The 20,209-nt window shown below is 55.1% G+C and overlaps 2 protein-coding genes across 5 annotated transcripts in view; one reads left to right on the forward strand and one right to left on the reverse strand.

The window, feature by feature from the left end:
* POLR1E (RNA polymerase I subunit E) overlaps nucleotides 1-20,209 on the reverse strand; it is a 278,376-nt gene that overhangs the window by 214,865 nt on the left and 43,302 nt on the right. The gene's annotated exons all lie outside the window — the stretch shown is intronic.
* Nucleotides 7,099-20,209, forward strand: part of PAX5 (paired box 5) — a 141,999-nt gene continuing 128,888 nt past the window's right edge. For 2 of the 4 annotated variants that reach the window (XM_069881096.1, XM_069881098.1), the window contains exons 1-3: nucleotides 7,099-7,259; nucleotides 14,331-14,496; nucleotides 18,874-19,071. In XM_069881096.1, coding sequence (XP_069737197.1) covers nucleotides 7,214-7,259; nucleotides 14,331-14,496; nucleotides 18,874-19,071 — 410 coding nt within the window. In that variant the 5' untranslated portion in view covers nucleotides 7,099-7,213. Of the gene's footprint in view, nucleotides 7,260-10,464; nucleotides 10,514-14,330; nucleotides 14,497-18,873; nucleotides 19,072-20,209 lie in introns of those variants that run through there. The other 2 variants (XM_069881097.1, XM_069881099.1) reach the window with 1 other exon arrangement.

Consider the following 20,209-nt stretch of genomic DNA (forward strand, 5'->3'; position numbering starts at 1 on the left):
GGGCGTGGTTTAGTAGGCACGGGGGTGTTGTTGTGATGGTTGGACTGGATGAGCTTAGAGGGCTTTTCTTACCTCGATGATTCTCTGTTTCTATAATGTCCCCTTCCATCATTGTCCACGTTCATGCAGGGCAGTGCGGTGCGGGCCTGTTCGAGGAGCTGCTGCAGAGGGCAGCTGCTCTGGGATGGTTCCAGTTCAGCTCCACAGAGACAGGTACGGTGCAGGGGGTAGGGAGGGAGAACGGTGCAAGACCTGCCCCTCTGGCTGCAGCTCACCCCAGCACCCGCACGGCCACAACACGCCACTGTACTGCATGAACTGCTGCCAGTGAACTCACAGGGACCCGGGGAAGCGGGTGTGGGTGCGCATACAGAATCATAGAATCATAGAATCACCAGGTTGGAAAAGACCCATTGGATCATCGAGTCCGACCATTCCTATCAATCACTAAACCATGCCCCTCAGTACTTCATCCACCCGTCCCTTAAACACCTTCAGGGAAGGTGACTCAACCACCTCCCTGGGCAGCCTGTTCCACTGCCCAATGACCCTTTTCTGTAAAAAAATTTTTCTTGATGTCAAGCTTGAATCTCCTCTTGTGGAGCTTGAGGCCATTCCCTCTTGTCCTGTCCCCTGTCACTTGGGAGAAGAGGCCAGCACCCTCCTCTCCACAACCTCCTTTCAGGTAGTTACAGAGAGCAATGAGGTCTCCCCTCAGCCTCCTCTTCTCCAGGCTAAACAACCCCAGCTCTCTCAGTCATTCCTCATAAGGCCTGTTCTCCAGCCCCGTCACCAGCTTTGTTGCTCTTCTCTGGACTCTCTCCAGAGCCTCAACATCCTTCTTGTGGTGAGGGGCCCAGAACTGAACACAAAGGATTCAAGGAGTGGCCTCACCAGTGCCGAGTCCAGAGGGAAAATAACCTCCCTGGACCTGCTGGTCACACTGTTTCTGACACAAGCCAAGATGCCATTGGCCTTCTTGGCCACCTGGGCCACTACTGGATCATGTTCAGTTGCTGTCAACCACCACCCCCAGGTCCTTCTCCTCCAGGCAGCTCTCCAGCCAGACTTCCCCTAGTCTGTAGCTGCACAGGGTTGTTGTGCCCCAAGTGCAAGAAAAGAGGCTAAAAACACCAACTAGAGAGCTTCAGCCTCTCCTGACAGGAAGACATCTGCTCGTCCACAGTAGCGGGGGAAACGTCTGCACTGCTCCTGGTGATGCTCCGCAGAGAGGAAAACCTGGATGTTGGTGTGGGCCAACTCTTCCTTGCGCCAGCTCCTGCTCACAGCAGTGCATTTAAGAGATGAGCCCAGCACCTCTGGATGTGCGTTCCGCTCTGCATCACCCACACCCTCCCCAGCTTGTGCCTCTGAACAGGATTTTATCCAGGCCCTCTGTGAATAGAAACCTCCTCAGGTTGTAATAGCTTGGTGTGGGACACATACAAACATTTTCATCCATGCCAGTGCACTATGAATATCTGCTGTGATTATGTAGGCCTTGCAGCACAAAGGTTCAGGTGACCAGCAAAATAAAATGTGTATTTAAATGTTCTTGCGCGTACTCACATGGCTCCTAAACCATGGTAGGAACCTGTTCTGCAAGCCATTGAGAGGCAATAGTTAAAAGCATCTGAAAAATAGTCCAGGGAAAACTTGAAATCTCTTATGCTGGTGAGAAGCAAAATACATGAAGATGAGAAATCCTTTGGCAGCTGGGATTTACAGCAGCATCTATTTACGTATGTGGCAGCATGTCAGCTGAGAGATGTATTTACCTAACAGCCAACCAATCAGCCAAGGAGCAGAGGGGAATGTTGTACCGTGTTCTTGCAGGTATTAAACACCTGATCTGGAGAGATTCTGGACAGAGATGGACCTCAAACACTTCCCAGTTTCCCATTTTGACTATTTATTTGGTTCGAGTTATTCATGTGTTCAAAGGCTGTGACCTGCCACTCTTTTTTTCAGTCAATAGGAAAGAATCGGGTTGTTAACATGAAACCTAATCTAGGAAAGATAATAACTAATACCCTGGGTATGGCTCCTTCTGAGCCTTGGGAAAGCTTTAGATTTCTGAACCTCTGCTCTTTCACTTGCATTTCCTGGACATTTTTATGTCTAGCAAAGGGGTCACTTCATCAACTGTATTTTCCTCTTTGCTGGCAATTGCTGGAACCAGACTATTCAGTTATTTAACTTCCTATCTTCCCATCTACCTCTTCTCCCAGCAATTCTCAAAGCAAAGGAATCAATGTGACCTTTTTCAGGGCTTTAAAAGCAGCAGCAGACACAAAAGTTATAGCACAGGAGGAACTTGAGTTAAAATTTTGTTCCTGGCTTTCTTGAGAAAGGCTGGAAAAGCAGGCATTGTGTAGCAGAGCTGATGCTTTGCAGCTAGAGCTCCCATCAAAATCCCCTCATTCTCCCTTTCTTTGCAGCAGAGCCATAATGGGTCCCTCTTTTTCAGAGCATCCCTGGCGGGGTGTGACCAGTGAGAGAGAAGCAGGGCTTTTAGGAGAGCAAGCTGCTCCTCACAGCCAAACAGCTCGATGCAGAAGTGAGGTTGCAGCCTGCCCCTCGGGGCATCTCTGTTTGCCAGGTCCCTGGGGCTCTGCTGAAGTCCAGGCTCAGTGGCAAAGTGTGGACTTGGAGGGTTCTTTTTCATGAGGCCCCTGACCTAGACCTGCCAAGGCTGGGGTCTTGCTCTGTGCTCTACCTGGACTACTGCACTTCTGAGGCTGGTGTTACAAACTTGGTGAAAAACAGATTGATGCTATTTTGCTGACATTTCTTTCCCCAAACATTAAGCTTTCTTTCCCCTCACAATGAGTAGAAGGCAGTCAGAAGAACAGTAAACGCACTGATACTTTTTTACGAGGCGGCGGCTGAAAATGTAGGATGAGAAATGTATTAAGAAAACTTCAAATATTCGCTCCCATCTGGCAAAGGGCTCAGCAACCTTCCCCTGCTCCCGCCTACCCCGAGCTGGGCTGCGGGTCCCCTGGCACAACGGGGGCTGCTCTGCACCCCCAGGCCTCACAGCCCATGGGCGCCTCTCTCCTCTGCGCTGCACTCTGCTCTCAGGAGCATCGCTCATTCTGCCTGCACTGTGGCATCCGAAACAAGCACTTTGCCATCCCGAGGAGCTGCCAGGACGCCTCGTGGGCTGGAGGGCACCAACTCTGCTGCTCCTGGCACCTTTGCGTCATGCCCTTCCGCAGGACACGGAGCTGTGGAGCAGGGGCTGGGGAAGCCCGAGCTCTGCAGTCCGGCCATGCTGTGCTCCCAGGAGGCCAGGCCCTCGCTCTACCACGTCACTGCAGAAATCTCGGAGGGGGTTTCTCACAGAGCTCTCAGGAAGACATAGAAGCCAGCATCTGGTGCGGCTTGGCCTCCCTCAGATGCTGGCTCGTTTTCAGCTGTGCATGTAAGCGTGTCACCAGGCAGAAAGTTCTGCAAAGTTGAGTTTTTATACCGTATCTTTTTAACTATCAAAATAACCACACTCGAGATCAGTGAAAGTGACTGAGGGAGGGGACTGAAGCGTTCACTGTGGCCCTGAACCCTTCCACACAAGGCTGTTGAAACACAAACGAGCAGGATTTAGGCTGCTCATTGCCTTGAAAAATTAGGTTGATCTTGTGCTTTGACACCAATTTATCTGTGACAGCTCGGGCCCTGGCACTGCATGGTTGTGGGCTGGAGGAAAGAGTCCTGGGGGCATAGAATGGGGAGGCAAGGAGCAGCCTTTGGGACAGCCAAGCTATGGGCAGTGCTTTCTGAAAAGCATTTCTCCCTGCCGTGCTGCTCCCTGCTGCAGGACAGCAGTGGCTCTCGCTGCTGAGCACACCCGAGATGGATCCCCTGTGAGCTCCAAGCCACTGGGTGCAGTCGGCCGCACTTCTGAGGCAGCAGCCGAGGGTAGGCAAGGGCAGAGCAAAAGCGATAACGCATATTGACGGAAAAAGAGAAGTCTCTCGGCATTTCCTGCCCTCCTCTCATGCTCTTGAAAACAAAACCCGCTGAGTTTGTCCACTGCACCTTCTCAGCTCTGCTCCATGCTGGACTGGCCAGGCTGGGAAATGGACAATGGCAGGATCGCTCACATCTCTCCTCAGTAATTCCCAGTTTCCAGGTGCTCATCTAGGGGCACAGAGCACCTTCTGCATGGGCCATCTGAGCAAACACCGCTGCTAGTGGGATGCCTCTCCTCTAGGCTCTCATTTTTCAGGCCTCAGCTCCTGATGGCTTCCTGTGATCAGCTCTCTAAAGATCACCGAGGACATCAGATTATGCTTCCCAAGTGCTCTCAACTTTACAGCACTGCCTATCAAACAGCTTTTTACCCGCTTCAGCCTAATTAGCACACCCGTCTCAGAGTTCAGTTTTATCTCTGGGAGCACACTGGGCCATGGTCACCACTCGAATTTTGAATTTAAAACAACAGATATGAGAGCAAAAACAGACCATGATGCTGCAGAGAAGCTGCAGGTATTTCTAAAGCTGCACACAACCCCCCACCATCGAAACCTGCCCAGGCCAAGGGGCAGATCCTTGCTCACAGCAGCTCTCCCTCTCTCTCACCAGTGAGTTTTATAGGAATGTGGTAATGCAAATACCATTAGAGGTGGAATGGGGCTTTGGATTCTCAGTGCAGCTCTTTGCCCCTCCACTCCCCCAAAATCAGGGCTCCCCACACGGTGGGAAGGGGAGGCTGCCCAAGGCCAGGGCAGGTGGGTACCTGGGGAAAAAAACGCTTTGCTCTGGCAGTTCCATGTGTTCTAGCTGCGATCTGCTCTGATCCTTGAGCAGCGCTTCAGTTTACAGCAGTCAAGCAAGCCTGGTGGGGTGGAGGTTATCCTCTGGCTTCCTAACGGTAGGCACCAGGGATAAAAGGACAAAAGGTTAGGCCGGATTTATAATCCTCCCCTCCCTTCAGAGAAGGCAGGCAGCTACAACTGTCCTCGCAGAGCTCCAAAACCCGATTCCTGCGGTGCCGTTGCTCTCTCCCACCGCATGCAGAAGCACAGCAGCACCCAGAGAGGTGGCCCCAGCCCTGCAGAGGACAGGAGCCCTGCCCGTAGCCACCGCATCACACTGGGCTGCATCCTGAGGGTCCCTTTCCCTCAGGATGGGGGGAGTCAGGTGTGATGTGAATCTGTGCCCCAGCAGCAGATCCCTCCCTGGGAGCAGAGGGATCCAGCTGCCAGGGATTATCTCAAGGATGCGGCAGGGGATCCCAGACCCCCTCCTCGGGATGCGGGTCTCCCCGAAACGCTGCCCCCCAGGGACTATGCCTTGGGATGGGGCAAGTGGGGCAGCTCCGCGGCCTGATTTTGGGTTCAATAAAGTGCTTTTCGTGCTGCGTGAAGTGTGGCAGCGCTCCTGGGGCCGCGGAGGGGAGAGAAGGGGGCTGGGGAGGAAGGGATGCGGAGGGATGGGGGTCTGCCAGCTCCCTGGGGGCTGCCTCCACCCGGGCATCCCGCAGAGGGATGGGAGCATCACACAACAGAGAAGAAGGAGCACCCCGCAGCGGGATAGGAGCATCCCGCAGAGGGATAGGATCCTAGAATCACCAGGTTGGACAAGACCCCTTGGATCATCGAGTCCAGCCATTCCTATCCGGGATAGAAGCATCCCACAGAGAAGAAGCGTCCCGGCCGGGAAGGAGCATCCCGCAGCGCCTCGGGGCGGGCGGCGAGCGGGCTCCGGCTATTTTCGTGTAAGCAAATGAGGGCGAAGAATCGTTGGTGAAAAGGGAAGCAGGAGGGCGAGAGGCAGAGGCCGGGGGTCCCGGTGGGGCCGCCGGTCCCGGGAGGCGACGGTGCCTCCGATGCCCTCGGAGGGGCCAGGAGAGGGGGAGAACTTGGGATGAGAGGCGGTACCCGGCCCTTCATCCCCGAATCCGACACGTCCCCCACTCCGCGGAGCCTGGTTGCCCCGGGAGGCACCGGGACCGTCCCCCGGGCATCGCCCCGCCTCGGCCCCCTTCCCCTCTCCCTCCCCGCCCGAAGCCCGGGGCTACCGGTCACTGTGTCCTTCGGGAAGCCAGCGCCGTTACTTTTTTAATCCCCTTGGATGAAAAAAATAAAGCTGTGAGCGACGGAGGCCCCGTGAATCCCCCCACCTCGTCCTCCCGGGCTGCCCCGAGGGTCGCGGGGCGAGCGGCGAGGGGCAGGGTGGAGGGTGACGGGCAAGGGGCGAGGGGCTGGGGTGAAGGGCAGAGACGAGGGGCGAAGGGCGGAGGGCGTGGGGCGTGGGGCAGGGCAGGGGCTCGGAGCCCTCTCCGCCTCGGGCGGGCCCGTCCCGCCCCCGCTGCCTCCCGTCCCGTCGGGGCTCGAGTCCCCCCCGGCCGCGAAGGGGAAGTCCGAGAGGCTGAAAAGCCGGGGCGGAGGGGGCAGAGCGGGCGGGGGCCGGTGCTGCCGGTGCTGCCGGAGCCGCCGGAGCCGCCGGAGCCGCCGCCGCAGCGCCTGGGTGCGAGGGGGCTTCGATTCCTGCCACAACAGATGTCAGAGTTTTCTTGGGTTTGGGCTGCGTCTGGGGACATCTTGTGATGTTTCAGAGAACAGGACATGATCTCACATGGCGAGGAGCTCTTTAGTTTCTTAATCATTTCACGGTTCCTTCAGAGGCTTTTTTTCCACCTAAAACGTTTAGTTTCAGCTCAGTGATCAGCTGCAAAAGCTCGGCGGGGAGCGGAAGAGTTGAATTATTCCAACCTGCAAGAGCCCCTCAAAAAAAAAAAGGGGGGGGGAGAGATAAAATAAAGAAGAAAAAAAAAAGAAGAGAAAAAAGAAAATAGAAGAGAAAAGAAAAAGGAATAGAAAAAAAGAAAAGAGAAAAGAAGAGAAAACAGGAAAGAGAAAAGAGAAAAAAGAAAAGAGAAAATAAGAAAGAGAAAAGAGAAATAGAGAAAAGAAGAAAGAGAAAAAATAAAAGGGAAAACGGAAGAACAGAAAAGAAAAGGAAAAGAAATAACAAGAATAAGAGGAGGAGAGAGAGAAAAGAAATAAAAAGAGCAGAAGAGAAAAAAAAACTCAAACAAAACAGAAGAGAAGAAACAAGACACCAAAAGAAGAAAAATACGGGAAAAGGGAAAACAAACGAGAAAAGAAAATACGAGGGGGAAGAAAAAAAGGAAAAGAAAGGCGATAACGCCTGGAAGTGGAAACTTTCCCTCTGTCCGTTCTCCGAGTCCTGAAAAGCCGGGATGGAGCTGGAGAAATCCTACGGGACGCCGCGGGCCGGCCGCACAGGTGGGGCAGGGGCTGGAACTGGGGCTGAGCACAAGATGGGACTGGGACTGGGACTGGGACTGGGACTGGGACTGGGACAGGCTGGGGCTGGGACAGGCTGGGGCTGGGAGCAGGGACTGGGGGGGCTGGGAGCAGGCGCTGGGACAGGGAGAGGTACAGGGGCTGGGGCAGAATCAGGTGCTGGGGCAGAAGCTGGGGAGGGGCAGGAGCGCTGGCGGGGCTGGGGCAGGTGCTGGGGCTGCAGCAGGGCCAGGAGCAGGAGCAGGAGCGGGGTCAGGGATCCCAGTGGGAGAGGGGACCGGGACGGGACCGAGTCCGTTCGGGAGGCGGCGGGAGGAGGCGGCCTGGCGGCTCGGTGGCTGAATGCGATTCCAAAGCGATCGATGGGGCCTTTTGTTAGTTAAATCGCCTGAATAATCGTTTAATCGATAAAGCATTTCATGGCGCCGCCGCCGCCGCACGAGGGGCGGAGGGAGCGGCGGCACGGGGGGCACCGGGGGGCACCGGGGGGCACCGGGGGCTCGGACCGGGCACGGTGGGCAGGGAATGCGGGCAGAACCGGCAGGACCGGAGGTACCGAGTCCGTTGTCGCCGCTGGGCAACATCCCCGAGCGTGGCCCCGTGGGGTACCGGGTTTCGGGGAGAAGGGGGAGATGGAGGGATGGAGGCAGGGATGGAGGACAGGCAGGGAACGGTGCCCACCCTGCCCACCTCCCCTCGCTCTGCCCCCTCCAGCCCTGAACTCCCCATCCCCCGACGGCTCCCCCGGCCCCGGCTGCGGGGGGAACCGACCCCGCCGCGCTCCGGAGTTTCGCGTTCAACGAAAACCGGCCCAGCGCTCACCCGGCCCGCCCGGCCCCCGCCGCGGAGGGAGGGTCCCACGGCCGCGGGGGGCTTCGTCCGGCCGTCGGGTGTCCCAGAGCTGCTGGAGGCTCCATCCGGCTGTCAGGGTCCCATGGTAGTGGGAGGTTCTGTCGGGGGTCCCAGGGACCCGGGAGGATCTTGCCGACCGCCAGGGTGTCCCACGGATGCAGGAGATGTGGTCCAGCTGTCTGCAGTCCCGTGGTCTCGAGACTCGCTATCCAGCTGTTGAGGGGCTCAGGGTCACTGGAGGCTCCATCGCGGGGATCCCAGGGTCCCGGGAGGCTCTGACGGGCTCTTGGGGATCCTGTGGCTGCAGGAGATGCTGTCAAGCCGTCGGGTGTCCCGGGGCTCCTCGAGGCTCTGTGTGGCCGTCAGTAGGTCATATGGCTGCGGGAGACACTGTCCAGATGTTGGGAGTCCCATGGTTCTAGGATTTGTGCCTGGCCGTTTAGGGGAGCCCCTGAGGCTCTGCCCGGCCGCTGTGGGTTCCCACGGCTGTGTGAGAAGTTGTCCAGCTGTTGTGGATTTCAGGGCTGCGGGAGGGTCCATCTGGCTGTTGGGGTCCCACGGCCATGGGAGGCTTCATCTGGTCATGAGGCGTCCCCATTGCCCCAGGACTTGTGTGTGGCCATCGGGAGTCCCGTGTCCCCCAAGGCACCATCTGGTCATCCGGGAGGTGCCGTCGGGGATTCTAGGACTGCGGGAGATGCAGTTAAGCCGTCTGGCCGTCCCGTGGTCCCAGGACTCACTGTCCTGCCGTCGGGGGTCCCAGGAGTCCCTGTAGGAGGTCCTAGGGCCTGGGGGGCTGGGGGGGAGGAGGAAGGGGGGGTGGGTTGGTGCAGCTCTTGTAGGGTCCCACGGCCCCGGGGGCTCCGACCAGTCCTTGGGGGTCTCAGAGCCACAGGAGGCTCCGGCAATCGTGTCCGGCCGTCGGGGATCCCACGGTTCTGTGACCCGTGTATGGCTGCCGGGGGTCCCACGGGCCCGGGGGCGGGGGGATTCGTCCGGCCGTCGGGGGTGGGGGGGGAGGGAGGGAGGGAGTCCCACGGCTGCAGCCCAGGGAGGCGCCCTCGGGGGTCCACGCAGCCGTCGAGGGTCCCACGGTCGCGAGGCCGTCGGGGGGGGGAGGTGCCCCCCGGGGGTCCCCCCCGGCGCAAACCACCCCGCGGGGCGTGGCCTCGAGCCCCCGCCCCATCGGACCCCCGCCCCCTCCCCGGCCACGCCCCCCCGCCCCCATTGGCCCCCGTCCCAGCCAATCAGCGCGGCCGCTCCTCGCCGGCCAATGCGCGGCGCCGGCAACTTAACTTTTCCGATTGGCCGCGCGCGGGTGAGTGACGGGCGGGCCCGCCCCCCGCCGCCGCTGTCCAGCCGCGCGGTGCTGAAGCGCCGCCCGCCGCGCCTCCTCCGCGGGGCTCGGTCCCGGGGCGGCGGCGGGGCCGGCGGGCGGTGGCGGCGGGGGCCGGCGGAGCCCCCACCCCCACCCCGCCCCGCCCCGCCCCGCTCCCGCCCCCGCCACGACCCCCGCCGCCCGCCGCGGGCCGGCAGCGCGCGGGGCGTAGCGCCCGAGCCAGGCGGGCGCCGGCGGCCGACGGGGAAGGTGGGGGGCGGAGGGTGGGGGGTGGGGGGCGGTTGCGGGGAGCGGCGGCGGCGGCCCCGGTCCCGCAGCGGCGGGGGCGATGGGCGCGCCGCCCCGGCGCCCCGGCTCGGACGGCGAGCGCTGACGGGGCGGCCCCGGTCCCGCGGGGAGGCGAGCCCGGCCTCCCCCGACCTTTCCCACCCCCCTACACCCCCTTTTCTCCCCGCCCTCTCGCCCCCCCACACCCCCCCCCCCCCCCCGCCCCGCCCGGCGCCGCGAGTGGCTGCGAGCGCGGGGGCGGCACGGGCGGAGCGCGGCGCCGCCGCCGCCCCGGGACCGAGAGCCCCGCCGACGGGGCGCCCGCCCCCCGCCCCGGCCGCCCCGCGCAGCCGCCGGCGCCGCCAGCACAAAGAGCCGTCGGGGCGGGAGCGCCGGGGCCGCCAGCGGAACCGCGGCGCCCGCCCCTCCGCCGCCTCCGAGCGCCGGGAGCGCTGGGAGCACCGGGAGCACCGGGAGCACCGGGAGCACCGGGAGCGGCGGGGGCAGAGGCGCAGCCCGGGGCGGCCGCTCCGCCGCCCTCGACGGAGCCGCCGGCAGCCGCGCTCACCGGCGCTGTTGGACACCGCGGCCCCGCTCGGGCCGGGACTCTTCGTTTTTTGGATTTTTCTTTTTTTTTTTCCCCCTTTTTCTTTTTTTTTTTTTTGATTATTTTATTTTTTGGCTGTATTTTTGGGGTCGGTCCCCGCTGCTTCCTCGCCCCGGGCCGCCCCGATGGAAATACACTGTAAGCACGACCCGTTCGCCGCGATGCACAGTAAGTAAGGCGGCTCCTGCAACTTCCCCCTCGCCGCCGGGCGGACACCGAGTCCGGACAGACGGACGGACGGCGGGTCCCGACCGGCAGACGGGGATCCGCCGCGGCTCCACGGGGATGGTTCTGCGGGGATGATGCTGCGGGCGGCGGGCGTGTGCGGGGCTGGTTTTACCGTAGAGAAAGAGCCAATGCGAATATGCGTTTAAATAGATTCGTAGATGTCGAAACGCTCCTAACTGTGCGTGTATGTATCCGTCTCTATAGGTGCACGCACAGTAATGCATAGATACGTGTATAAATATGTGTGTGTGTATATCTATCTATCTATCTATCTATCTATCTATCTATCTATCTATCCATCTATCTATCTATCTCTACGCATACGTATTTTCCCCCTAAATGAAACCCCTACGACGAAAGCCGCCCGCTGTTTCCGACAAACGGGAAAGTTTGCTATGCGATTTTCTTGCTCGATTTCAACATTTTGATATCTGTTAATTAAAAACAACAACCAAAAACGCCCACCAAAAAAAATAAAAAAGAAAAAAAGGAAAAAAGGAAAAAAGGAAAAAGGGAAAGAAAAAAGAAAAAAAGAAAAAGAAAGAAAGGAAAACGAAAAAAAGAAAAAGGAAAAAGAAAAAACAAAAAGAAAAAGAAAAAAGAAAAAGAAAAAAGAAAAAGAAATAGAAAAAGAAAAAGAAAAAGAAAAAGAAAAAGAAAAAGAAAAAGAAAAAGGAAAAAAAAGGCGAACAAATAAAGGGCACGGAGTGGGGCTGGAAGGAAGATTTTTTTGTTTTTCTCCTTCCGAGCATCCAAAGGCTCGAGGGCTCCGTGCCGAGCCCGGCGCGGGGAGCGGGACGCGAAGTTCCCGGGTCGGGAGCGGTGGGATTCGTTGTGCTTGAGAGGTCGGGAAGACTTGTCCATTAGCACAGCGTTATGTGAAATGACATCTCCTCTCACGGTGAGTTAAACGCTGCATTTACGGCGAGAGGCTGCGGGGAAATTTAAGGTAGAACTAATCTCATTTCCCGGCGCACCGCAGCCCCGCAGCTACAAGGAATTTGTTTGCGGAATAAACCATCCAGCGCCGGGGCTGCTCTGCGCGCCTCGCTCCGTCTCCCCTCGATCGCTGGGGACCTCACTGCTCTTCCCGGTCCCGCTCCCCACCCCCCCCTCCCCGTTTCCCTCTCCCCGTTCCCCGCTCCCGCTCTGTCCGCTCCCCGTTCCCGTTCCCCACGCCCTCGCCTCCCGCCACGGCTGCCCTCTTCCCCGCTTTCCCCTCTCTCCCCGCTCCCCGTTCCCCTATCCCGTTCCCGTTCTCCCCGTTCCCCGCTCCCTCCCCGGTGCCGCCCCCGCCTTCGCTTCTCTGCCGCCGCCGAAACGGGGGGACGCGGCTGGGGTCCCCCGGGCGGCACCCAGCCCCATCCCATTCCCATCCCACCCCATCCCCATCCCGGCATCCGCGCCAAATCCACGCCTCCCGCTTGAATTTTCGGGGCGAAACGAAAGGAAAAACAACCGCCCCCCCGGCGCCTCCGCTCCGGCCCCGTTCGCCGCGGGGAGACCTGTCCCGGGATCCCGGGGAGCGGAGCCGCCCCCCCGCAGCCCCGGCCCGACGGGGAGGGTCCCGGGGCCTTTGTTCCCCGGGGCCGGGGGCGCTCGGACTGGGCAGCACCGGGCTCCGGGGCTGCGAGCTCCGCCGAGACCAGACCCTTCCCCGAGGAAACGCGTGTCCTACTGCCCGCTGGCTTCCTCTTTCTGCTCTTTCTCTTCCTTCTCCTCTTACTTTCCCTTTTTCTTCTTTTTCTTTTCTTTCTTTCTTTCTTTCTTTCTTTCTTTCTTTCTTTCTTTCTTTCTTTCTTTCTTTCTTTCTTTCTTTCTTTCTTTCTTTCTTTCTTTCTTTCTTTCTTTCTTTCTTTCTTTCTTTCTTTCTTTCTTTCTTTCTTTCTTTCTTTCTTTCTTTCTTTCTTTCTTTCTTTCTTTCTTTCTTTCTTTCTTTCTTCTTTCTTTCTTTCTTTCTTTCTCTCTTCTTTCTCTCTTTCTCTCTTTCTTTCTCTCTTTCTCTCTTTCTTTCTCTCTTCTCTCTTTCTTTCTTCTCTTTCTCTCTTTCTCTCTTTCTCTCTTTCTCTCTTTCTCTCTTTCTCTCTTTCTCTCTTTCTCTCTTTCTCTCTTTCTTTCTCTCTTTCTTTCTCTCTTTCTCTCTTTCTTTCTCTCTTTCTCTCTTTCTCTCTTTCTCTCTCTCTTTCTCTTTCTCTTTCTCTTTCTCTCTCTCTTTCTCTCTCTCTTTCTCTCTTTCTCTTTCTCTCTTTCTTTCTTTCTCTTTCTTTTTCTCTTTCTCTCTCTCTTTCTTCTCTCCTTGTTCCTTTTTCTTGTTCCTTTCCCCTTCTGACTTTCCCTCCCTTCTCCCCCCAACTTCCCCATTCATACTGGACGCACTGTGCACGATTTTGTGCAATTGAAGCCAGTAACAGCCGAGAATCCCGAGGTCCTGCTGACCGCAGCATTGCAGGTTGCTCCGATACGCCTTGGTGGTGGAGTTGCCCCTGCTGCGGCTGCAGCTTCCCCCCAGCGCCGGGGTCTGCTCCCTGCACAGGGGCTGAGGAGGGGTCTGTGAGGCCGGGGTCTCCCTCTCACAGCGGCGAAGGCAGCACAGACACTTGTCTGCACGCCGCGGGTTTAGCTGGCTTCAGCAATCACATATTTCATGTGGATTCATTATGTGTCCTGACAGTTTTAGAAGGTGTTTGCAGAGTTTGACAGCAGTTTATCAATGGTGAAGTGACCGGATTTAAATAAAAATAGCTCTATATAATTTTTTTTTTTTTTTAACACTAAGGCGTTTAGATTGTCAGCTTGTTCAGCACCGTTCAAGCCCTGTGCAAACAGAGAGATTTTCTGTATTATTTTTGTTCTAGAATTAACATCAGTGCTGCCCCTATTGCTTGTTTTCAGTTTCTCCACTCCTCTGTAATCTAAGTAGTTTGGATGATTAACAACGTGGGGGTTAATTGTATTTTCTCGGTTGGTACATGGGATTATTGCATATTCATGGGTTTTACACAGTTTCACTACTGAGTGGGTCCCGTTTCCTGCAGATAAACGATTCACCTTGCTAAAGGTGAACAGTGCAAATCTGCTAGAAAAGGTATAATATACTGGGCTTGCCTTGATGTTCATGTTTCATTTGTGGGATCATATCTACCAAGTACCAAGACTGCTGTAAACTGTAAGAGCAGACATTGTGCTCTGTTTTTGGTTTGGTTGTTTTTTTTGTTTGTTTGTGTTTTTTTTGCTATTGATAAAGTCAAAGCATTCGAGGAAAAAAAAAAAAGACGAACCCATTCTGTGTTTAATGCCGGGTACCCCTTCTGTGCGTAGGCACAGTGCGCAGGCTGAGCGATCACCCAGCCTTATTTCCAGTCGGTTTCCCGGCCCAAGGCTCACGAGCAGCCTCTCCTCCAGGCCTGGCCCCCAGAGTTGGCAGCCAGGCGACACTGGACACCGGTGTCGGCAGGAGAGTGGCTGCATCCACGGAGCCGGGCATCACTGCCTGGCTGCCCCGGCCATTTCCCAACGCAGGGCTCGATCTGCTTTCAGGCAGGAGAATCCTCCCCTCCAGCGAGTGGCATTGCGGCAGCAACGACTGCCTTCATGCTGCGGGTCCCAGGGAAAAGCAGCTGGAGGTTGGACCGATTCTGGGGAGGCGATGCTTGGCTCTGGGTACCGCTGGGCTTGGGGTTCTGCCCTGCAGAAACATCTGAAATGCTCACACAGCTCTCCTTCTCCTGCCCATCTCCCCCTTCCCGGTGTGTTTCAGGACATGGAGGTGTGAATCAGCTGGGGGGAGTTTTTGTGAACGGCCGCCCCCTCCCAGATGTCGTTCGCCAAAGGATCGTGGAGCTCGCCCACCAAGGGGTCCGGCCGTGTGACATCTCCCGGCAGCTCCGCGTCAGCCACGGCTGCGTCAGCAAAATACTTGGCAGGTAAAGAGCGGGACGGCAAATCCTTCTGTGTCCGTCAAGAGAAAAAGTGTCCGTGCCGGTCCATGAAACGGGGTCTGCAAATAGACAGAGGTGATAGACTCCTCCGGCCATCAGCCCAGTGAGGAGAGCAGCCTCTGAGCACTCGAGGTTTTATATGCCTGATGTGGGGAAAATGTGTTGTTCTTTGCACATCTTGGTTTGCCCCTTTCACGTTCTCTTGTAGATAATTCTGACATAAAGTACTAGATGCCATGCGGGGCGTATTTGCTTTATGTATGACATATACCCCAGACCTGCCTGTTCAGAACAAGGAGGGGGATCTGGGAGTCATCCTCAGTAAAATGGACAAAAATAGAAGTTGGGGAAGTTACTCGTTTTGCTTTCTGAAGACGACTCTCTTTTAGCAGTAACACTGTTAGGTATTGCATCAGCACTGCGAGTGTTCACTTGCTCAGGCCACTCTGAAATCTATCCCACTGTTTAATTCAGCACCTTTTTCTACTCTCGTGCTGGAACCCGTTCTTAATTAGAGCACAGAATGCCGTAAGTAACTCTTCACCATCTTAATTTCAGCTATTTTGGGAGCAGCCCTCTGCTGAGGCTGGAGCTGCTCAAAACACTGTGGCAGTAGGAAATTAAACTCTGAAAGCACGTAATTTCCTTATTTCCTTTTAAAATTTCATGTAGATTCAAGTGGAAAATACCATCCTTGCTTCTTTGTATCTTGCAAACACAGTTGAACATAATCTGTGTGGATTTCAGCGTTAAAATGGTTTTGGACTCCGGGTATTCTGAGATAGTTGCGAAACCTACGTTAAGGAAAACATTTTCTTTGTTAGACTGTGTTTTTCTCAGTAATCTGGAAGAGATAATTCCTGAACTATTAACTAAGCTTTCACAGTTAATGTCATTGTTTAGAATTTTACTTTCACTATTATTATTTTTGCCATCTTTTCCAATATGTAACCGCTTTGCTCTCCTGGATGTAGCGCAGCTACGAGGAGGGATAAGGCCATTTTTTTGTAGTATCACGCAGGAGATCTGCCTGGATTAGAAACGTTTACATTCTCTCAAAGGCAATTTAAGCAGTCAGACCCAGACTGACTTGGCCGAGCCAGAGGCCCCTGGTTTGGTGGCTCATGGCATTCATCTCCCCACAGCCCCCTCTTGCCGATGCTGGCCTTGGGTGGTGAACGCCATCCCTTCAGCCGCACGGTGAGCCTGTAGAGCCGCAGGAGCCCGCGTGCAGGCTATGCGCAGCATCCCTTCTCCTTCTCTCACGCCCTCGTTGCAGAGAGATGGGTTCCCCTGCATCCCACACACATGTCCATTTGAAGACACCGATGCCTTCACTGTTTTATAGAGGAAAACTTTCCCTGGGTCTTATCTGAGACTGTTTCTCTCGTTTTGGGCTTTGCATCCGCTGCTAGTGCAGGTTCCTGCTCCCAGCCTGGCTGGTGCGGTTTGGCCAGTGATTCCGCTGCGGCAGACTCGCCACCCATTCCCGTCAGTGCACAGGGAATGGGCACTTTATTTGCCTCCCAGGCAAATGTCCAGTGGTTTCCCTGTTGATAGTTCGGATAGATCTGCCATTAGATGTTTTTGCACTATTGGGCAAAGAGTCAGGCTCCAGAGCTTTGTCATTAAAGTTGTCAACAATAAATTGGAATTTCATAGCTCATTATTTTCATAACTAATAATTACAGTGGGTAAAATGTCACTGTAATTGCAGCTGTGTGTGTGTGTTTTTCGTGGGAGTCTGTGTGTGCGTGCGAGAAACAGGAGTCCTTATGATAAATCCTTACATTTGGAATTTTTCAGCTCTTGAGAGAGCCTTACAAAGCATCCAGAGGCAGGGAACTAGCAGTTGCCATGTGGGTGAAGCTCTCACCCCTCGGAGGAGAGCACCACAGGGATGCCCACTCTCCACCTGCATCGGCAGCTTGCTGGGACCAAAAGGCCTGGACCTGATGTGCAAAAAATGAAGCGGGCTGCAGCCATCCTTGCCTTTTAAATGGAGAGGCGAGTCAGGGATGCTGGTGCTGTGCAGCCTGCAGGCCCTTCGGCTGCACCCAGGATCATTGCTAGGGCAAAGAGGAGCGGGGTGTCAATGGCATCGTGACCCGAGTGCTGTGTCCCGCCGCACCGAGCGCTCCAAGACTCCCTGGGAAAAGGGTCTGTACCCAATCCTGCTCCCTCCCGTACAGAGCATGTCTTTTCTCTGGCATGTGTGAGCCTTTGCAGGGCTGTAGAAGGTGAGGGCAGACGGGTGAGCAGTGATTAGGTGATCTGGGAGTGGACGTCAAGCTGCTCAGAGGGTACTAGGGCTTTGTCCGCTGCCGCAGCGCTGTGGCCGCAATGGCTTTTGCCATCCTGGCTTACCCACCGTGGAGAGCCAGCTGCAGGAGACACCACCTCCTCCGCGCAGCTCCAGCTGATGCTCGGCTCAGCCAGGCTGTCCTGCGCTGTGGGGTCGTTTCCACAGGCACCGTGTCCCTGTGTAACGAGGCGCCAGTGGAGAAAAACATCGAGGAATGTTTGTACAATCCGTTGTTTTGACAGGAACTAGGAAAATTGTGACTTTGGTGGCATTCACGGCATTGTCTGCCATCCCTCTACGCCCTCCTTGCAGGAGAGGTGCCACGGCCAAGGTTTTGGGGCCAGGGCCGTGAGGTTTTGGTAGGTTTGTGAACCACATTTGCCATCATTTTGTCAACTCCTCAGGAAGCATGGGAGACACCGAATTTAACCTCCCTGTCCTAAATCTCTCTAACAAGGCTGAATTTAGGGACAGCGGGAGGGTTAATCCTTCTCTCACACCTGGTGCTTCCCGTTACTAGTCTTGCTTAAGTCACTCGAGGAGACTAGTAGGTCTGATCCACGTCTGCATCCATAATATCTGGAAACACCTACAAACAACGCAGTATCAGTCTCTTTAAAGGAATTTCAGGCCCCGCACATGAAGCCCTGCCAGAAAGGCTGAAAACCGGCAGCCTGGCAGAAATTCGATGAACAGGGCTGTGTTTTACAGTGAGACAGGCTTGGGCTGCGCAGGATGTTCGCGTTCCACTCACGCTGGAAAGACCGGGGAATTAATTTATTTTTTCATATAATGGTTATGTCAAGTAGCTGCAGAGAAAATATATTAATAAGCAGGCTTATGTTCTTAGCTGGGAGTCTTTTCTGAGCTGCCTACCAGAAATGCGGGTGCAGAGCGCCAAATGGAGATGTTTCAGTTGCAGGGAGTGTGTAGTACTCTGGGTATCAGTTAAATGGCTCACAAAGTCGAGGTCCACCCTGTGCAGAAAGGACAAGGGCACCAGCACAGCTGGGGCAGTTGCTGCAAGGAGGCACAGGATTTATTTTTTATCTGACAATGAGGAAATTTGCAAGGTACGAAGAAGGGCTAGGAGAGCGCCTTGTGCATCGTGCTCCTTGACAGCACCACACGGAGCAGCATGGTCTCATGCCCAGCCTCCTTTCACTGGATAAGATGCAACTCCTCTTAGCAGCATCTTCAAAGCTTTATTTATTAAAACAGGAGACTTATGGGGCAGGGGATCTCATCTGTGACACTACCACAAAGCAGTGTCACTGGTGTGAGTGACGTGTGAAGAAAGCTGGTGGATTTCCGTCGGGTTCGGGGTCCATTCCTGGTGTGGCATCAGCAGGATTGTGTGAAGATGCCGTGCCTGAGGGAAGGACATGGGACTGGTCACCAAAACCCACCCCGTCGTCAGCTGGACCGCTCCAGAGCAGCTCCCTTGTCCTTGAAAGTCTTGCCTGAAACTACTGAAAGCATGATGTTAAAAAGAATACGTTTTGAAAAATATTAACTGTTAAAAAAATAATATGCATGTTAAAACCATAAAACGGGGAAAAGATATGCCGGCATATTTATTCCGGAGGTGCAAATAAAATGCAATACCCAGCCTTCATTTCACTATGAAATGATAACAAGCCGTAGATATTAGTGACAGGGAATTTCTGTAGGAACAGTAATTTACAACAAAAGAGTTCATCGCAAAAAGTGGTCTTTGGTGTGATTTGTTTCTATTATTGCCAGTACCGCTGATTAATAACATACGTTTTCAGTTAATTTTGGATCCCGGCGTGCCCTTTAATCTTGCATTGTTTCTTTTGTCTTGCTATTACGGAAAAATATATATTGTATCCCAGGGCCCAATTCCAATTACTATAAGTTAATCTATTAGGTGATAAAGCACTACATAGGCAGAAAATGTGTATGTGGAAGTGAAGATGTATCTCAGGATTTGCTGGGGTCTGGTTACCTTGAAATTATGTTCTCTATAAATCTGGAAGCATGTTCTCTGTCTATTTGTGATAACTAAGGCTTTGTTTTGGATGTTGTCCCAGGTATTATGAAACTGGGAGCATTAAGCCTGGAGTGATCGGAGGATCAAAACCAAAGGTCGCCACACCCAAAGTCGTTGAGAAAATTGCAGAATACAAGCGCCAAAATCCCACCATGTTTGCCTGGGAGATCAGGGATAGACTCCTCGCCGAGCGAGTGTGTGACAACGACACTGTGCCCAGTGTCAGCTCCATTAACAGGTAAAGGTCTGTCTGGTCCTGGGGAGGGATGCCCCGTGGAAGCGCTGTTGCTGCCCCCTTGTTTGTTAGTAGTTTGGGTGTTTTGGGCTGTGTGCTGCTTCCACCATGCGTTTGTGGCTCAGGAGCAGCTGAAGGGCTCACCTCCACTGGCAAAGCACCTCGTCTTGTCAGCATTTCCTAGGACGAGCTGGTTCTGCTGCCTCTTTCCCGTCCTTTCCCCAGTCTGTGAGTTGCAGTCCTCGCTGGTGACAATCCGGAATGTTTGCTCGAGTGAGCCCTCTGTTCTGCTCCTCGGAGTCCGGATTCAGTGGTCTTGGCTTCCCTGGAGGAACCTTGGGTGGCTGTCGGGCTAGGCAGCAGTCTCTTGGGAAAAGGCAAGTCCTGGGTGCCCGGAGGGGGGAACCCAAGGTGTGGGTCTCAGGTAGCGCTTCTGCCCTCTTGACACCCCTTGGTTTTGCCGAAGGTGGCCCAGAACCGTGGCTGCAACTGTCATCGCAGCTATCACTGGGGGAATTTCGATTGCCTGCTTGCTCCACAGACGCGCTTAAGTGGCCCTGAATTGTATTTTGTATAAAACGCAGGAGAATCTCATTTGAAGTCTCAGTCCCGCCTTTGGGAGCTTTGCCCCAGCCTTGCCGGGCAAGATTGGAACTTAACTGACCTGCTGCCGTTGCAGCCACACCGCTTCCCTCTGGGTGTCTAAAACCCCAGTCAAACACTCTCATACATCTCCAGCCCTGCCAGACAGATAGTAAGGGATTAATACTTCGAAGGCAGAGCACTTGTGCAGCCTCCCATGAGCCCACACCTCTGGCAATCAGAGCCCTTCCACTGTCGGGGTGTGCCCAGTGCTGGGCTTCGGGCTCACCATGCTGGTGAGACGCTTTTCACTTGTGCGACTGCATGCAAATTCTTCGAATGCAGCACACTATAAAGTCCCATCTGCGTCCACGGATGTGAAATAAATTGATGCAATATTCTTTTATTGGCCATCCCAACCTGATTTGCATTCATGGAGTTGCTGCTTGAGTAGCTGGAGTGGCTTCCCCGGCGTTAGCGGAGAGTGGTGCGTCTGCTTTGCCATTGAGTCATGCGCTCGCATGGATAAATGCAGAAATGGGTCAGTTTTCGCGCAGTC

The sequence above is a fragment of the Phaenicophaeus curvirostris genome, chromosome Z (genome assembly GCF_032191515.1).
Source record: "Phaenicophaeus curvirostris isolate KB17595 chromosome Z, BPBGC_Pcur_1.0, whole genome shotgun sequence".
In the NCBI taxonomy this organism is placed as follows: domain Eukaryota; kingdom Metazoa; phylum Chordata; class Aves; order Cuculiformes; family Cuculidae; genus Phaenicophaeus; species Phaenicophaeus curvirostris.